At 41.8% G+C, this 18,207-nt stretch overlaps 1 protein-coding gene across 1 annotated transcript in view; it reads left to right on the top strand.

Annotated features, from left to right (window-relative positions):
• Positions 1-17,962, top strand: part of NAA16 (N-alpha-acetyltransferase 16, NatA auxiliary subunit) — a 33,390-nt gene extending 15,428 nt beyond the window's left edge. The window contains exons 10-20 of the mRNA XM_072135281.1: positions 130-202; positions 2,228-2,397; positions 5,117-5,269; positions 5,404-5,532; positions 7,409-7,622; positions 11,497-11,690; positions 13,203-13,311; positions 13,953-14,051; positions 14,125-14,268; positions 14,843-14,940; positions 15,621-17,962. Coding sequence (XP_071991382.1) covers positions 130-202; positions 2,228-2,397; positions 5,117-5,269; positions 5,404-5,532; positions 7,409-7,622; positions 11,497-11,690; positions 13,203-13,311; positions 13,953-14,051; positions 14,125-14,268; positions 14,843-14,940; positions 15,621-15,821 — 1,584 coding nt within the window. The 3' untranslated portion in view covers positions 15,822-17,962. The remainder of the gene's footprint in view (positions 1-129; positions 203-2,227; positions 2,398-5,116; positions 5,270-5,403; positions 5,533-7,408; positions 7,623-11,496; positions 11,691-13,202; positions 13,312-13,952; positions 14,052-14,124; positions 14,269-14,842; positions 14,941-15,620) is intronic.
• The last annotated feature ends 245 nt before the right edge of the window (positions 17,963-18,207 follow it).

Here is an 18,207-nt window from a genome sequence, read left to right as displayed (position 1 = left end):
AAAATATTTAAAATTTAAAAAAAAAAGTGTGTGTGTGTGTGTGGGGGGGGTCAGTGTCATTCATATATATGTATGCATTTGTGTGTGAAATATATATTTACAAAATAACCTGTACATTATGTTTTTTAGGTGTTAACAATACAAGAGCTGGTGACTGGCTATGAAAACGCATTGAAAACATGCAGTTTATTTAACCCTGATGGTAAATTTCCTCTATAAATTGTTACCACATACTGTGTTTTAATAATGCGCTGGAAGTTGTATAAAAGTTTTGTAGAAATACTGTGTATAAGCCGAGTTTTTCAGCACAAAAAATGTGCTGAAAAACGTCCCCTTGGCTTATACACGAGTCAATAAAGAGTAAAAAATACTTAAAAAATAATAAGCTTATATACTCGCCCTCCGGTGGCCCCGATGTGCAGCGCTGCTCCCCCGATGTCTGCGCCGCTTGTCTTCAGGCTTCCGTGCCCGTCTTCTTTCTTCTGCTGGGCGCCACCATGTCTTTCCCCTGGGCGGTGCCTAGTATGACGTCAGCAGCGGCGCGTTATACTAGGCGCCGGCCGGGAGAGAGCAAAGTCGTCGCCAAGCAGAAGAAGGAAGACGGGCACGGAAGCCTGAAGACAAGCGGTGCGGACATCGGGGGAGCAACGTTGCACATCGGGCCACCGGAGTGTGAGTATATAAGTTTATTTTTATTTTTTTAATGCTGGGGAGCAGGCTGTATACCACTGGGGGCTGGTTGGCTATATACTGGGGGGGGGTCTGTGACCAATGCATTTCCCACCCTCGGCTTATACTCGAGTCAATAGTTTTTCCCAGTTTTTGGTGGTAAAATTAGGGGTCTCGGCTTATACTCGGGTCGGCTTATACTCGAGTATATACGGTAATCATCATAATCACAGAGTTTAATAATTCCTAGGATTGACAATCATACTCTTGTTACAGATACAAATGGACACTGGTTTTATAAGGAGAAATGGTTGGTATTGCTGGCAGCTTACTTATTGGTTGAAACACTGAAACATACTTCCATAAATACAGTCATTACCTCTTTACCTTTACATTTAGTTGGTATTGCCTGGCACCTTTAATGACTTGTTTGCATATAACTATATTTTTATGCCCCCTAAAGATAAAAGTAGTTTTCTCTAATGACAGGAGACAGCCAGAAAGAGACTAAAAACTTTCTTGTATTCCATCTTTACCAGCTTTACCAACCCCATTTAATTTAGTATGGGTTATACTTAACTCTTTAGCGGCCTGGCCTTATACACTTCTCAAAAAAATAAAGAAAACTCTTAAATAACACTCCATGTTATGAATCAACACTGATTGTGAATCAATTTTACCTGCTGTTGTGCAAATTAAATGGACAATAAAGAAGTGGTTATGTAGGTAGTGACCACAGACCATTTCTCTCTTCTCATCCTTTTTGGCGGTTTTGATCATTTTTGCATTATGTCGTTGTTCTCACCCCTACAGGTAGCATTAGGGAATATGTGCAATCCACAGACATTACTCAGTTAGTGCAGCTCACCCAGGAGGGCACATGAATGCGACCAGTGGTGAGAAGGTTAGCTGTGTCAAGATCAGGACAGTGTCTAGAGCATGAAACGGATACTGGGAGACAGGCCAGTACACCAGGAGATAGGGGGCCCGTTGTAGGGCAATAACCCTGCAGCAGGACCACTACTGCTGCCTTTCTGAAAGGAGGAACTAGAGCAGCAGTGCCAGAGCCCTGGAAAATGACCCCCACCGTGCCATTTATATCCATGTGTCTGCTTAAAGGGCATCTACCCCCACATTACGGGTGGTAGACTGTCACCAAATGCATGCTTGTTACCTTAGGGGTGATGGGGGAGTCATCCTGCCATGATCTGGCACGGCTGCTAATATGGAATATAACTTTATGTAAATGGATTATGCAGGTGCAGTAGGCCCTTGGATACTACCGATGCTTGACAATGCTTGGCTCATGCGGCTGTAGTGTGTCGGCAGTTCCTGGATGATGAAGGCATTGATGCTATGGACTGGCCTGAACCTTCTCCAGACCCAAATCCAATAGTTTCATCCACCGACGACATATGCAGTACAGATTGTCCAGGGGTTGACAGAGGCTTTAATCCAGATCTTTGGGCAGATCCCTCAGGAGAACTTCTAGCACTTCATCAGGAGAATTTATATGCTGTACTCTGTGCTTTTGTATCATTTGTTTTTACTCTTACAGACAATGATGATCGAGAACCACCTACAACCCTCTTGTGGGTTCGCTATTTCTTATCGCAGCACTTTGATAAGCTTGGTCAGTGGTCTGTGGCATTAGACTACATCAACGCTGCCATCGCCAGCACTCCGACATTAATAGAACTCTTCTATATGAAAGCCAAAATCTATAAGGTGAGGTGAGAAAATAATGGCATAATGTTTAGCCATAGGAAGTAATCAGACCACATGAGAAGGGATTGGAAAATGGTTTTAATTATTTACAAATATTATGTATAACACTTGATTTTTGTAAATCTTCATAATTTTTACCGATACAGTTTTTTCTTTATTGTCATTGCATAAAAAAGTTGTTCTGGACATGAACAGGCTGGAAACCAGTCCTGCTTATAGCTGAGAATTTGTAGAATTTCTTGCTATATTATTTCACTATCATGGGAAGGGCTCCTGATGTACAGAAAAGGTGCCCATACCAACATTGGATATCCTTGAACCCTTGAAGGGGTATTCCCACAAAGATGGGTTTCTCATGTACTCAGGATAACAAAATAATACATTCTCTAATTCACTGTTATTAACAAAAATACAGCATTTCAAACATAAAATTACAACCTGCCTCTATCAGTCCTGGTGTACACAATTTCAGTTGCCCCTTGTTTCAGACCCTGGATCTTTCCTGGATCTTCTGACTTTGGGGTCAACAACCATCTTGCTTTTCTGTCTGATTGTGTGGAGATGAGTTGCTCCCTACCTCTAGCCCCTCCCCCTGCATTCCAGGAGGAGCTCACACTCACTGACTTCCTTCCCGCAAACAACATATTAGTGACGTAATTACTGTTTTTGCTCAGCTCACTAAGTAGAGCCGGCTCTTCTGGGTCTTGAATGGCTCACTATTAGATATATAGTAGGGAGCCGCAGGCCAGTCGATCACCCCACGGCATTCCACTTTTAACCCGATTGTATTGGGTTAAAGGGGGAGTGGTGAGCTTGTTAGGGGCGGGGTTAAGTGAGCTGGCTCACGACATTCACAAACCAGCCCCGCATCACTACAACACACATCCTGAGCTACAAGCTACAGACAGATAAGTTCTTTACCTGGTGGAAGAGGGAGGAACATCAGAGCTAACATTGTGTGTATATAGCTGAGATCTAGCAGAGCTAAGAATGTTATAGGCATCTTGTGGATCTCATCATCTCATCTCTGATCCGTCTCATCTGTTTCTATGTTTCAGCTACTAGTACAATGTTAAGAAGGTAAATGAACCTGTATATAAACCTTGTACCCAAATGATCTAACCACATTGTCGCCCCACAGAACTAGATAAGTCATAATGGGGCACATTTATTAAGGGTCCACGGACCCCGATTCCATCCGGTTTACCCGAATATTTTAGTTTTGCGCCGAATTGCCCCAGGTTTTTGGCGCACACGATCGGATTGTGGTCGGCTTTCATGCGACAGAAATCAGGGGGCGCTGCCGTCGGACAACCCGACGGATTCGGGAAAAACGCGGAATTTAAAAACCGAAATGTCGAAGTGTCGCAAGATCAAGCACTCACATGCACCGGGAAGAAGGTGAACTCCGGCGGACCTCTGTGGAACAGAGACCCCTGCAGGAAATTGGACGCATGACCTTAGTAAATCGCGCCGGACCCGAATCAACCCACCAGACAACGCACCGCGGGTTCGCGACAGGACTGGGTAAGTAAATGTGCCACAATGTGTCTGCTTAAAGAGTCCCCACCCACACTCTGGAATTTTACACTGACCAGCCTATGGAGTAATAGGAGCTAAAACAGAAATAAAAATGAGTAAGGCTATATTCACACGAACGTTTGGGGGACGAATATACGGCCTATTTACATCCCCCGTACACGGCAATGTGCTCACGGCGCCCTACGGGAGCTGCACGATGCTGCACACGTGCGGTACTGTTCCGTAGCCGGAAGAAAGATAGGACATGTCCTATCTTTCCCCTTAATACGGCGCCGCGGCCATATATTGCTGTGGAGAGAGGCAGCGACGATGTATGCAATGTTTATTGCATTGTATTACAATGTTTTGTGTTAACATCACTAGGGGGTTGAAATTTGAGAATTTCTTTCAAGGGTGATACCCTTTAAAGGGGTTTTCCAGTGTATTGCTGCACTATCCATATTGTAGGTTTGACAATCTTGAGTAGGAGCTCAACTGCAGTTTCTAGCCACCAAACTGAGAACATGAGCTGGACTTTTTGCTCTGTTTTCTCAGGCAATATCCACATGATAGGGCCAAACTTTTTATCTCCCCCAGCTCCATAGAGATGAATGGAGCAGGATGGACATACTCGGCCATCTGCTCCATTCATCTTCTGGAGCGACGAGGGGTCAGTCAGAAATACCATTGAACCCCCATTCTCGTGATCTGTGGATAGGGCCTGACTTGTTTGGTGGTAAAACACCTTTAATTGGCTTCATAGACCTTTTTTCCTGCCAAGGACATAAATCATACACCCTCACAGGGTGGCATCTGTGTCTGTACTTCCTTTCTTCAGAGAGCTATAACTCTGGATCTGGATTTGTTCATCCGGCAATCTGGAAATATTTCCTGGTCAGGCACCCAAACACTGAACCCAAACGTCATCAATATGCTTAGCTCCACATGCTCATTTAAAACCCCTCCAGGTGACTGTGGGAAAAGCATTTATGGCATGCATTGGCCACATTTTCTGACTAGACCACAGATTGACTAGGGCTCTGCTATTCTGTACTGATGCTGTAAGTATTTTGAAGCAGTTAAAATTAAATTTACATGCCTCTAAATTCTCTTCTTAATGTTGCATACATTGCATTGCAAATTGAAAGTTGAAGAACCCTCCAAAAATATGGAAATCATGTGTTTTTAATATCCTCAGCATATAGGAAGCTTTAAAGAAGCTGCTAAGTGGATGGATGAAGCTCAATCCCTGGACACTGCGGACCGATTTATTAACTCCAAATGTGCAAAATACATGCTGCGAGCCAATATGATTCAGGAGGCAGAAGAGATGTGCTCAAAGTTCACAAGGGTAAATACTGACCAAACAATTCACTTATTTTTGTGATTTATGTGAACAAGATAGCATAACGTGTATATCTCTGTGTGCAGGGGAGTAGCTGATCTGTTAATAACAATCTTCTCTGCTTTTATTGACTTCAATAGGAAGGTACACCGGCCATAGAAAATCTAAATGAGATGCAATGTATGTGGTTCCAGACTGAATGTGCTGCTGCCTACCAGAGACTGGGGAAGTATGGGGAAGCATTAAAGAAATGCCATGAGATCGAAAGGGTGAGTTTTAGATATAATACCTCCATAAATTGATGATACAATAAAATTTAGCTTTTTAGTCTGGCAGTAAATGATTAAATGCTGGAGCTGCCATGTTGGACAGAGAAAAAAAGGACGTGAACAGATGGGAAAGGGTTAGTTGGCTGACATCTGAGTTTTCACAGATCCATACTGTAGCATGAAGGTGTCTACTGCCTACACACTGACTTATCATATTATTAAAGGGAATCTGTCATCAGCAACGGACCTAATAAACTACTAACAGAATATTGTCAGGTAGTGGAACATCTTCTAGTTATTGTTTCTTCCGTGGTCCAGTGTGGTGGCAACATCCAGAAAAATAATTGTCTGTGTAAAGTCAAAGAGGAGGACAGTTTAGTGCTGAAGTCAAGATGGGGATGCCTCCTCCTCTGTGATTGACATCATGCTTCTGACTTTAGGAGATCTGGTTAGTGATGTCTCTGGATGCAGGACCATCAATAACAGCGAAGGGGGCTTTTTGAGGAAGACAGAACTTGACTTCGTTGTTAAACTCTCCGCGTTCTTGACTTTAATCAACCAATTTACACCTCACTTCAAAGTAGAGAAAGTAAAAGATTTTCTTGATGATTCCACCACACTGGGTCAAGGAGGAACATGATCTGGAAGGTGTTTGGCTGCTTGACAACATACTGATAGTGGTTTAGTAGGTCAATTTCTGCTGATAGTTTGGGATATATTAGAATCCTCTCACAATTAGTTATCTCTCCTTAGTCACCTGCTTCCTCGTCCATTGCTGTAACTAGTATAACTGCGTGCCTATCCTAAATAGGTTGTGCTGAGTTTTCAAGTTCTCTTCTATCCATAGGGGTAAGGCATAGCTGATGATTGAGTGTCCAACTGCTGAGACCACAAGAAGGGAGAACAGGGTTCTCATTCTCACTAATGCATGATTGTACTGCTGCTCCGTTGAATGGTATTGGAGTTGCCTAGAACAGCACTTGGCTATCTGCAACTCTATCCGACTCCCCAAAACTGTTGAACGTAACCCCCATTCTCCTGATTGCAGTAATCAGATTCTTACAGGGGTATTCCTTTCTGGGCATTTTAATTCAATTAATCATCCATATTATATGATAATTTCCCTTAAATGTAGCCATATTGTCCATTAGAAATAAGATCAATGGAGCACATTTACTAAGAGTAGTGCAAAGTGCACAAAAAAGTGTGTTTGCCTGTAAATACCTGTGCAAGCAGTTTGCACTGAAAAGAACAGGTCAAGTCTGAAAACTTGTGCATGGCCCTTAGTAAATGTCATTGCCATTGTCCTTTTCACCTCCACACTCTGGCAATGGGTGCCACACATGCACTATTAAGGTGCCTGACCACCGGGATTCAGTGTTTATTACCACAGGACGGCTGTAGGGCATGCAATAAATCTGGGCACTTTCATAAACAAAAACAAATTGTTTATTGGTGCAAGCACTCAACGGTCGTATCCAAGTACTGCTATACTATTTCTAATATGACTACATTTATGGGAAATTATCTTTATACAGATACATTTTTTTTGTTATAACATCCAGTTGAAGAAATCTATGCATATGGCAGATGAATTGAATTGAATGTGAATGCCTAAATGAGAGTACCCCTTTAACTATTAGCTTGTTACCCCCTGTCCTGACCATACCTGCTACTACTATTCATGAGAACATAAGGCTAGTATTTGTTAGTATTAGTAGGATTCATGCTTCACATGTTTTTCTTGTTACCATGCAGTATGTGGTGTGTTATCAATTACAGCATGTTGCCTTTACTTGAATGTGGCAGACAGGTTGCTGACAGGTTCCCGTTTTGTATTATTTCCTTATCTATAGTAAATGTACATTTCTTTCAGCATTTCTTTGAAATCACGGATGACCAGTTTGATTTCCACACATATTGCATGAGGAAAATGACGTTGCGTGCCTATGTGGATCTTCTACGTCTGGAGGATGTACTGCGACAACATGCCTTTTATTTCAAAGCAGCGCAAACTGCCATAGGAATCTACCTAAAGCTCCATGAAAGCCCCTTAATGAACGAAAGCAAAGAGCAGGAAGTGAATTCAGGTATGAGAAGAACAAGTGGATTATTTGAAAGATATAATAAAAATTCCAAGTTATATGATTACTTTAGCCTCTTATTATATTTTTATTATAATTGCTTGTTTAGCAATATTACAGCAAAGCATAACCTTTAGATGAATAAAAAGAGCCTTTTCTATTATATAGTGAGTATATAATCTTTAATATTAAACCAAAAACATACTATGATGCATGTAAAGTAACCACAGCAAACCTACACATACAGCCAGAGCTGAAAGCTAGACCCACTCTCCAAAGGAGAACCATAAACCAAAGCACGCAAAACAAGAAGAGAACGCCTGTCTAAAAAAAACTATGAATGGAATCTGAATGGTTAAAAAGATATATTTAAAATACACTTGAATGTTGACTACCAGGTAGAAAAACGGGTGTAACCAAAATACAAGATAATATAGAATAATATAGTAACAGATCTACCAGGCTTTAACTCCAAAGGGTAGTGTTGTTTCTCGCTATGGGAATGTTGCTTAGTCTACTGGGTGTAGCATTTGAAGGCATGGTCCGTTTGATAATTAATATTGCATAGACGCTTCAGCTTCTTTTGTTTAGCACTGCATATACTATAACATTTGTATCATGCTAATTGTTGCATTTAATTATTGTATACTATCTGTGAAGATCTGTTACTATATTATTCTTTATTATCTTGTACTCTTGTTAACCGGTTCGCGACCGCCCGCCGTGTATTCACGGTGGCGGTCGCGTTTCGATGCTTGGAGAGGGCTCGCGGGCCGAGCCCTCTCCATAGCCGGTAAGTCTCTGCTGCATATTGCAGCAAAGGCTTACCGGTAACACCGGCACCGATCGTGGGTGTTTTATTGCTGATCGCCGCAAAGCTGCCGGCGGCTTCAAACAGCCGGCGGCGCTTGGGCGCCGCCATCTTTCCGTCGCTCTCCGTGACGTCATCGGGGAGCGGCGATCCGTCACCATGGTAGCTTCGGGTCTCACGAAGACCCGAAGCTACTTCGGGTTAACCCATTCATTACAATGTGCTATCAGCACATTGTAATGTTGGGGAGTAAAATCCCCATATACTGCCATACTGTAGTATGGTAGGATCGATCAGACAACCTAGGGTTAAAGTACCCTAGGGCAGTGGTGGCGGACCTATGGCACGCGTGCCAGAGAGGGCACGCACAGCCCTCTCTGTGGGCACGCGTACCATCTTCCTGTTCCATTTCCCTGTTAATCACTGCAGCTCAGGCAATGCAGGAAAATCTGCCGCTTGCCGAGAGCTTCAGTGATCTCTCATACTGTAGTCTGCATCTGACCTGCTCTGTGCTCACAAGTGCTGCCTTAGACACAGAGCAAGTCAGTGCCCGCCCCTCAACTCTCTCCCCCTCCTCCCCTGCAGCCGGGAACTCCGTGAGAATGAGGGCAGAACATCCGGAGCTTACACAACGCCCGGTGAGTACATGGAAGCAGGAGCTGCTCTGTGTGTATTACACAGGCAGCAGGCAGCTTTGGGACACTAAACAACTACAGGTCCTTATTGTTTAGTGTCCCAAACTGCCCTGTATGACAGCTTCCCATGGTCACAAATCTACTGCCCCTGGCTGGATCCCTTGTTGCTGTGCCATGCTGCCAGTGATGCCAGGGTGCACTACACTGCCCTCACTGACAGCATGGCACTGGTGCCCAGAGCTCCAGACCAAGGGAGGTAGATATATATGGCCACAAACATGTAACATATGTGGTGATTTGCCTGCCTGGTTCCTTGTAACTTTGCTATGCAGTACTCCCACCCTTCACCCCACAACACACACTTTGCCCTACAACCCCCCCTCCGAATTGAATTCAACAATCCTTCATATTGCCCCTGCTATTTGGTCACTGTATGGGGGTAGTGCTCTTCACTGGATGGGGGTAGTGCTCTTCACTGGATGGGGGTAGTGCTCTTCACTGGATGGGGGTAGTGCTCTTCACTGGATCGGGGTAGTGCTCTTCACTGGATGGGGGTAGTGCTCTTCACTGGATGGGGGTAGTGCTCTTCACTGGATGGGGGTAGTGCTCCTCAGTGGATGGGAGTAGTGTTCCTCAGTGGATGGGGGTAGTGTTCCTCAGTGGATGGGGGTAGTGTTCCTCAGTGGATGGGGGTAGTGTTCCTCAGTGGATGGGGGTAGTGTTCCTCAGTGGATGGGGGTAGTGTTCCTCAGTGGATGGGGGTAGTGTTCCTCAGTGGATGGGGGTAGTGTTCCTCAGTGAATGGGGGTAGTGCTCCTCAGTGGATGGGGGTAGTGTTCCTCAATGGATGGGGGTAGTGTTCCTCAATGGATGGGGGTAGTGTTCCTCAGTGGATGGGGGTAGTGTTCCTCAGTGGATGGGGGTAGTGTTCCTCAGTGGATGGGGGTAGTGTCCCTCACTGGATGGGGGTAGTGCTCCTCACTGGATGGGGGTAGTGCTCCTCAGTGGATGGGGGTAGTGTCCCTCACTGTATTTGCTCATGCTTAGTGATATTATTGGTGATATTGGTCTGCTTAATATAAGTATGGTGGTATTTATCATGTTGTAATGGTCATGATACTACTTTATTATATGTCCCTTATAAAGGGGGATTGTCGGTAATTTTAGGCTAAATAGCCGGGTTGGCACTCTGCAATGATAGCGTAGACTTTCGTTTGCAGTTTGGGCACTTGGTCTCTAAAAGGTTCGCCATCACTGCCCTAGGGAGTCTTAAAAATAGTAAAAATAAAAACAAAAAAAAAGTTAAAAAAAATAATAATAATAATAAAAAAAACCTAAAAATTCAAATCACCTTTCCCTAGAACTGATATAAATATAAATAAACAGTAAAAATCATAAACACATTAGGTATTGCCGCGTCCGAAAATGACCGATCTATCAAAATATAATAACGGTTTTTCACTGCGTTTAACCCCGCAACGGAAAATCGCATCCAAAGTCAAAACTGGCACTTTTTTGCCATTTAAAAAATTTTTTTAAATTCTATAAAAAGTGATCAAAAGGTTGTACAGTCCTAAAAATAATATCATTGAAAACATCATCAAAAGTCGCAAAAGATGACACCACCCTCAACTCCATACAACGAAGTATGAAAAAGTTATAAGCACAAGAAGATTGCAAAATAAAAAAAAATTTTGTACATGAGGTTTTAATTTTTGTAAATGTATGAAAACATTATAAAACCTATACAAATTTGGTATCCCTGTAATCGTATTGACCCAAAGAATAAATTAGATGTGTCATTTGTGGCTTGAAGTGAAAGCCGTAATATCCAAACCCACAAGAATACGACACAAATGCGTTTTTTCACCATTTTCACTGCATTTGGATTTTTTTTCCCGCTTCCCAGTACATGGCACGGAATATTCAATGCGATCACTATGAAGTGCAATTTGTTACGCAAAAAACAAGCCGTCTCATAGCTTTTTACATGTAAAAATAAAAAAGTTATAGATTTTTGAAGGTGGGGAGTGAAAAATGGAAATGAAAAAATGGGAAAGGGCCCTTAACCGGTTAAACTCGTGTGGTTTTTCTCACCTGGTAGTACCTTGTGTTTCATTTGGAATAGGTTACCATTCAGGTGTTTTTTAAGTAGATATTTTTAACCATTCATTTCTAATAAAGTTTCCATTCATACTTAGTCTGTTGTTCTCTCCTTGTTTTCAGTGTTTTGGTTTATTATAATCTTTAATAGTCCAGCAGCTACGCAGGACATTTATATTAGAAGAATGGAGCTCTGACTGCGCTAATGATTAAGAAATTAATCAGAACAGTTTTGTTTAACTCTTTTGAAGACTTTTTACTGCTAACTCTGCTGGATCACCATAGTTAGAACTGATTTTCTCATTGATGTTAAATCGATTGTTGTGTGTAGAAAATCTCTCTGCAAAAGAGCTTAAGAAAGTGTTAAGTAAGCAAAGGCGAGCTCAGAAGAAGGCCAAACTGGAGGAAGAGAGGAAACATGCGGAAAGAGAGCGTCAGCAGAAGAATCAGAAGAAGAAGAGGGATGAAGAGGAAGAAGAGACCAGTGGACCTAAAGAGGAGCTAGTCCCGGACAAGCTGGAAAGGGTATGTCAGCCTCTGATACTATGTGCATTTTATCCATTGCTCTGAAGCGATTAGGTTTATGATTTCCACAAAATTCTTATTATTGCAAATGCACTTTCACTTATTACTCTCCCATAAGATGCCAACAACAATTGGATTTCATCCTTCAATGTATGAGTGATATCTTTAAAAACGTCTGCAACTTGTTCTAGAAAATCACTACCGTATATACTTGTGTACAAACCAAGTTTTTCAGCACAAAAAATGTGCTGAAAAACCTCACCTTGGCTTATACACAATAAAAAATAAACTAACATGCTCGGCACGGCTCCTCTTCTGTCTTCTCCGTGATGCTCCGCTCCCGCGACTCCTCTTTTGTCTGTTTTAACAACTGGCAGAGACACAGACATACGCTCTGCCGGGCGGTGCATACTATAACGTCATCAGCGGCCGCATCCTAGTGTGCGCCGGCCAGCAGAGCGCATGGCCGTGTCCCTGCCAGCTGTTACAGCAGACAGAAGAGTAGCCATGCCAAACATCGGAACCACCCGAAGGTGAGTATGTAAGTTTATTTTTTTTTTAAGTGCTGGGGAACTGGTGGCTGGCTGGCTGTATACTACAGGGTGATGGCTGTATAGTAAAGGGGGTTTTCTGGCTGTATACTACTTGGGGCTTGCTGGCTATATACTACTGGGGGCTTGCTGGCTATATACTACAGGGGGCTGGCTGTATGCTACTGGGTTCATGCTGGCTATATACTGGAGGAGCTGTGACCCACTCTCGGCTTATACTTGAGTCAGTAGGTTTTCCAAGTTTTTGGTGGTAAAATTAAGGGGCCTTGGCTTATATGCGGGTTGGCTTATACTCGAGTATATACGGTATACAACCTTTTGATTTTAGGTATAATAAGATTTCAAGATTCTCTCATTTACAGTTTCCTTGTTACTGAGGAGGAGATGCTGATATGTTTTTCATTGGGCTCCACCATGAGCGCACTATGTTGATCCAAATAAGTTTATAATATACTGTTTATAGGCCTTATGCACGCAATCCTATATGGCCTGTATGTCTTGCTTTCGACCCGTCTGACATCAGCAAGTGAACACCTTGCTCACACCGCAAATGTATATGGGAGGTGAATGCCTGAGCCACAAAGAAAGATGGGAATAGCACCTGGCCTGGCATAGCAGTACAGGCAGTCGGCATATTCCCGGTGGTGATGCATAGTGCTTGACCACATTGCTACATGCCTAATAGAATGCAATGGGAACATGAGTTTGTGGTGCTAGTTCACAACCAAATCGCATGGTCATGTGCATAAGGTCTAAGTGTGCTTCTTACCATCAGTGAGACTCAACAGTAGGTTAGCAAAAATTAGATCTTGCTCTGGACCCTTAGAAAATGATGCCATGATGTATTTCTAACCACGCTACATCGTTGTTCTTCAACACTGAATGTACATTAGTTTTTGGGATACTTTCACAATTGTCTTGTTAAGCAATATCCCTTTTTTTTTTTTTTTTTTTTAAACAGACTGAAAACCCATTAGAAGAAGCGATCAAGTTCCTTACACCATTGAAAACTCTGGCATCTAACAATATAGAAACACATTTATTGGCATTTGAGATCTATTTTAAAAAAGGTAAAGAAAAATAAAAGCAATTTCATTATCCTGTTTATTTCTGAATTGGGTTTTGTTCGGACTGGCTCCATGCCTTGCTATATAATAGAAGTCATGGTGTGACACTGACAGACACTTTTTTTTTTATGAGTTCCAGTGATTTCCTGACACTCCATAGTAACATTGAAGAATACTATGCTCAGCAGGGGTCTGCGTAATGAGCCCCCTCCAATGGAAGGAGCAGGGGTACACAGATTGGCTGTGAAAGTCAATGGTGGAGATTTTGACACTGTCTTCCTTGCCTACGCTCCTCACAGTGCTGCTTTAGTTTATTATAGTGCGCTTCATAAATTAGAAACCGTTTCATAAATACGTCCATATGAGCCCTGCTCGGCATTCAAAGGGAGATGGTGCTCCATTAAATGCTTCTGCACCTTTCATTAACCAAGTGGTTGGGTGCTGCTATGACCTGTCTGACAATATTTTGAAATCACTGTTGCAAGAGAAGCTTTTCTTTCCATGAATGAATACCAGAAACTTTTACGATGCCCTCTAATAATCTTATTGTGAAGTCCATTGTTAAGGATCCATTCATTTTTAATTTGGAGAATTGGTCTTTGAAACCTTAGTTTTTAAAAATATATGCATTTTTTTTCTTGTAGGAAAGTTCCTCTTGATGCTCCAGTCTATCAAAAGAGCCTTTTCTATTGATCGAAATGATCCATGGTTGCACGAGTGTTTAATAAGATTCTCAAAATCGGGTAACCTCCTATTTTGACCTTTTTACCATTTTATGATGTGTCATTTTCACAATACTGACTTTCTTGTCCCCAGTTTCAGATCACAGTAATCTGCCTGACATAGTGATTAAAGTACTTTTTCATGAGATGAAGAGTATCTTTACCAACAAGAAGCTGGAAAGCTTTAATGAAGAATTTCTTAAAAACAATTCTACCTCCATTCAGCATTTGCTTTCAGGTAAAAAAGGACTGATATGTTGACTGCACTTGCAGTGCATCTTAATGCTGGGGACGTGCCAGAAGGATTTCCCAATGTATGCTACTTATATACAGAGAATACTGGGGGTATTGTGTTTTACACAGTACTATGTTGTTTGATCATCTTTTTTTGCCCCTTTTTCTTTGACTTTTGGCTAACTACTCCACCTTACAATTCTTCCTGCTAATGCCTGATTTATCTAGATGTGCAAGACAGATTTATGGCACGTAAGAAATAGTTTACAGGTGGTTGCATTTTAAATTTGCAACTTTTTAACAAAGAAAAGTTGCAAATACACGGCCGACATTTAAACCTCTGATAAATATTGGGGTCTGTAGTTCATGATGGCTGACTCTTACCACTGCTGTAGGTCAGCTGGGTTGAACATTGCAGCCTCTTCATTGTGTACGTAAGTATGTAGAATGTCCTGCTTTCACTAGGGACATTGCAGGGTATTGCAGCTTTGCTCCATTCACTGGAAAGGTGTTAATAATCCTTTTAAAACAGGGAGATTCTAGAAAAACTACTTACTATTTAATTTTTTTTCCCATAGGAGCAAAAATGATGTATTACTTGGATAAATCAAGACAAGAGAAGGCCATAACCATAGCTACAAGACTTGATGAAACGTTAAATGATAGGAATGTCCCGGTAAGCCTCATAGAAGAAGAGCCAATTTCTTATTATTCAAGGGTTCATTTAGACAGACTCTTCACCCCTACTCCCTCCATAGGCAGATGAGTGGAAACAAGCAAGACCGCCCGACTCGGTAGCAGTGTGGTGACACATTGTTGGGCACATTAACTAAAAACCGTGCATACTGCACTATATGCAGTTTTCCTGTGTATAGTACAGAGTGCGCCCGATTTAGGATTTTTAGTGCACTATTAACATAGGGCGTGCAACACTTTTTTTGTCGCACTCTGCATGTTAAATGTGGCGCACTAAGCACCGGAACACTCCCTTCAGTGCAGAAATTGGAACGGCATGAAGCCTAGTGCAGCCGCGCCACACAACTGTAGCGTGCAACATAAATGTGGCACAGACACTTCTTACATACCTGTGCAAGCAGTTTGCACCTAAAAACTGGCGCAGAGCCCTTAGTAAATGTGCCCCAGTGTTCTCATCTAACAGTCACCGGGAGTCAGATCGTGGCCCCCACAACGGCCATCTAAGCCTTACCAAAGCACAGACTTTTCCATGGAATATATGTATGTGTATAAGGGATGACCTGTCCCAAGTATTGACAATTAATAATAGGGTGGAAAGGGCATTATAGAAAACTAGAATTCTGCCATATTATAAATATTATCTTGCTCTCTTTTGTATAGAGTCTGACTAGGGTGTTGGATGCCCTTCTTGATGGAAGCTTTGGAAGTTGTAACACTCGATATGAGGAGTATCGGGCAGCCTGCCATAAACTCTTCCCATTTACCCCTGCCTTTATGCTATCTGCAAATGAAGAAGACTGTAATACCGTGCAGATAAACCACAAAGCTCTCAACCACGATGTGCTCTGCAATGAAATTTAGCACAATGACAAGACTTCAGGAAACAAGCATTCAGGGTTCACATGCATTGGGATGCATGGCACATGAGTGTGGCTTGCATTTTGACCAAGGTCTTTTATCCTTATTCTGCGAGTCTCCCAAGGAAAGGCCAATCTATAACCTAGATCAGTATCTGTCATGCACAACTGTACAGTTCTCCGCCTCCTTCTCTGGATTATGGAAGGAGTTGTGGATGTGCTTCTTCTGCAATACAAACATTGACAGGGCAAATTGCTTTCCTAGAATATTGCAACTCTAGACTAATATTGACAATATTTTGTGTCATATGTAGCAGATCTAGTTGAGAAAATACTCTTAGCTTGAAGATTTTTACATTTTGGGGGATGATTTTAAGAACAGTTGTAATTTTTATGACTTCTATGTGAAGTATTACGTGTCATTGATGCTGACCGCAGCATTGCTATACTGTGCTGCTTGTATGTGTTTGCCAACCAACAGACTGTGAGGACACATCACCTTTCCGTTGGATGGGATAGCTACATATCATGGAAGCAATATTAGAACAGAGTGGCTGTATTTTCCTGTAACTCGTATGTGTTGTGAATTGCATTTTAACCTGTCACTCTCATGGGCTGTCGTTGAGTGCTGGCTGCTGTTCCCTTTGATTCGTGCTGTGTGGAATGATACTATAAAAACGTTGAGTGTTTGCATAAGTTGGAGGATGAAATTTAGGAAATGAATAATCCTTCTCCTCTGTAAATTACAAATTCTCATCAGTCACTTTTATCTTAGATCTGAAGTTGTCAACCGATAGTTAGATAATTTGTACACCAGTGTAATAGTACTGAGAGCTCTGTTATGATACAGTGCACCAAATACCCTGTATAGACATATATAAGATGCAGTATGTCTAACAGCCACTAGGAGGCAGTCACTACTGGATACTTTTATACAGTGACCTTGATAAAAAAGCAGTATGCAGCAGGCTCCAAACATCCTAATAGTGGTGACTGTAGGCGGAATTTAGCTTTATCCACAATACTCGGAACTACTCTAACATATAAACAACATGGTGTTGGAATGGGAATTCCCTTTAAAAAAAAAAAAAAAAGGGAATGTCTCCTGATATGTTTTCTTGAAGAATACTGGAGCGTCTTTTCTCAGAACTTTTCATTGTGTCACTCTTGTTATTCATCCTAGAAATTAAGGAATCGTTTTACAATTTGAGTATTTCTAATAATGATGGGTGGTATGCTTCACAGTCATAGCTGGCTGTTTTGGGTTAATTTCAGATAGGACTGATGTTTTGTGGATTTTTCTGCACCTAAATCCAAAGCACCAAAGTGGTGCTTATTTGCCACAGATTTACATAGGATCATTTGATTTTTTTTTTTCATAAATAATGTAATCTCCATTGATCAACTTGTAATAGATTTTTTTGTAAGTGGCACACCATGCCACTGGAACAGTGTTTTACAAAATTACCAAAGTATATCTACATCAAGCCTTCATTTTGCACAAAATGTGATGATCCTAATTGGAGAACATCAATGACTTTAGCACAGAGAAAGCTTATAAATACATTTTCTGAAGGCTACACCAGTCAGCAATCAGTAGGGGGCGTACAGGCCTTTGCTTTGTATAACTTAAGCACATTTGCGGCCTCAGGACATCACTAGTCTCTCACACTGTTCTGCTGGGATTTTGGTCCACTCTTCTTTCAGTCTCTTCCACAGTTCTGTGACAGTTGTGAGTTTCTTGGCCATAACTTAGACACCAAGGCTTTTCCAGAGGTTTTCTATTGGGCTTAGATCCGGACTCCGGGCTGGGCATTTCTTTGTTTCAATATTTTTTGTTTCAAGGAACTGCTTTACCTGTTTGCTGTGTGACAGGAAAACTGTCCTGCCTGAAAATATCTGGCTGAGCAAGGAACCACGTGTTGTTGAAGAACCATTTAATAAACACTTGCTTTCATTCTACAATGTAGCTGTTTAAGAGCTCCAACTCCTGCTCCAGAAAACATTCCCCACACCATGACACTTCCACCACCAACTTTCACTGACTTCTTTTTACAATTTTGCGTTTAATCTTTCCCCAGTTTGTCAACGAATATAATGTTTTCTATTGAATCCAAATAAATTAAACTTGCTTTCATTACTTAAGTGAACTGTGGACCATTTCTCACCCAAGATGCTCCTCAGCAAAGGGGAGTCTGGCCTTTTAATTCTTTCTGCTAATGAGAGGTTTGGTCACTGCAGGTTGGGCTTTCAGTCCAATTGCTCTTAAACATGGTGACACTGTGAAATAGATGGGACAGATCCTGCATTATCCTGTTCTCCATTGCATTTGTCTGAATGAGTTTGTGATGTTGTAAAGATGCAACATACAAGAAATCACAGACTCATAT

This window comes from Engystomops pustulosus, chromosome 2 (genome assembly GCF_040894005.1).
Source record: "Engystomops pustulosus chromosome 2, aEngPut4.maternal, whole genome shotgun sequence".
NCBI classification, from domain to species: domain Eukaryota; kingdom Metazoa; phylum Chordata; class Amphibia; order Anura; family Leptodactylidae; genus Engystomops; species Engystomops pustulosus.
Note: the sequence above shows the minus strand (reverse complement) of the source record. Positions and strands in the feature narration are given on the sequence as shown.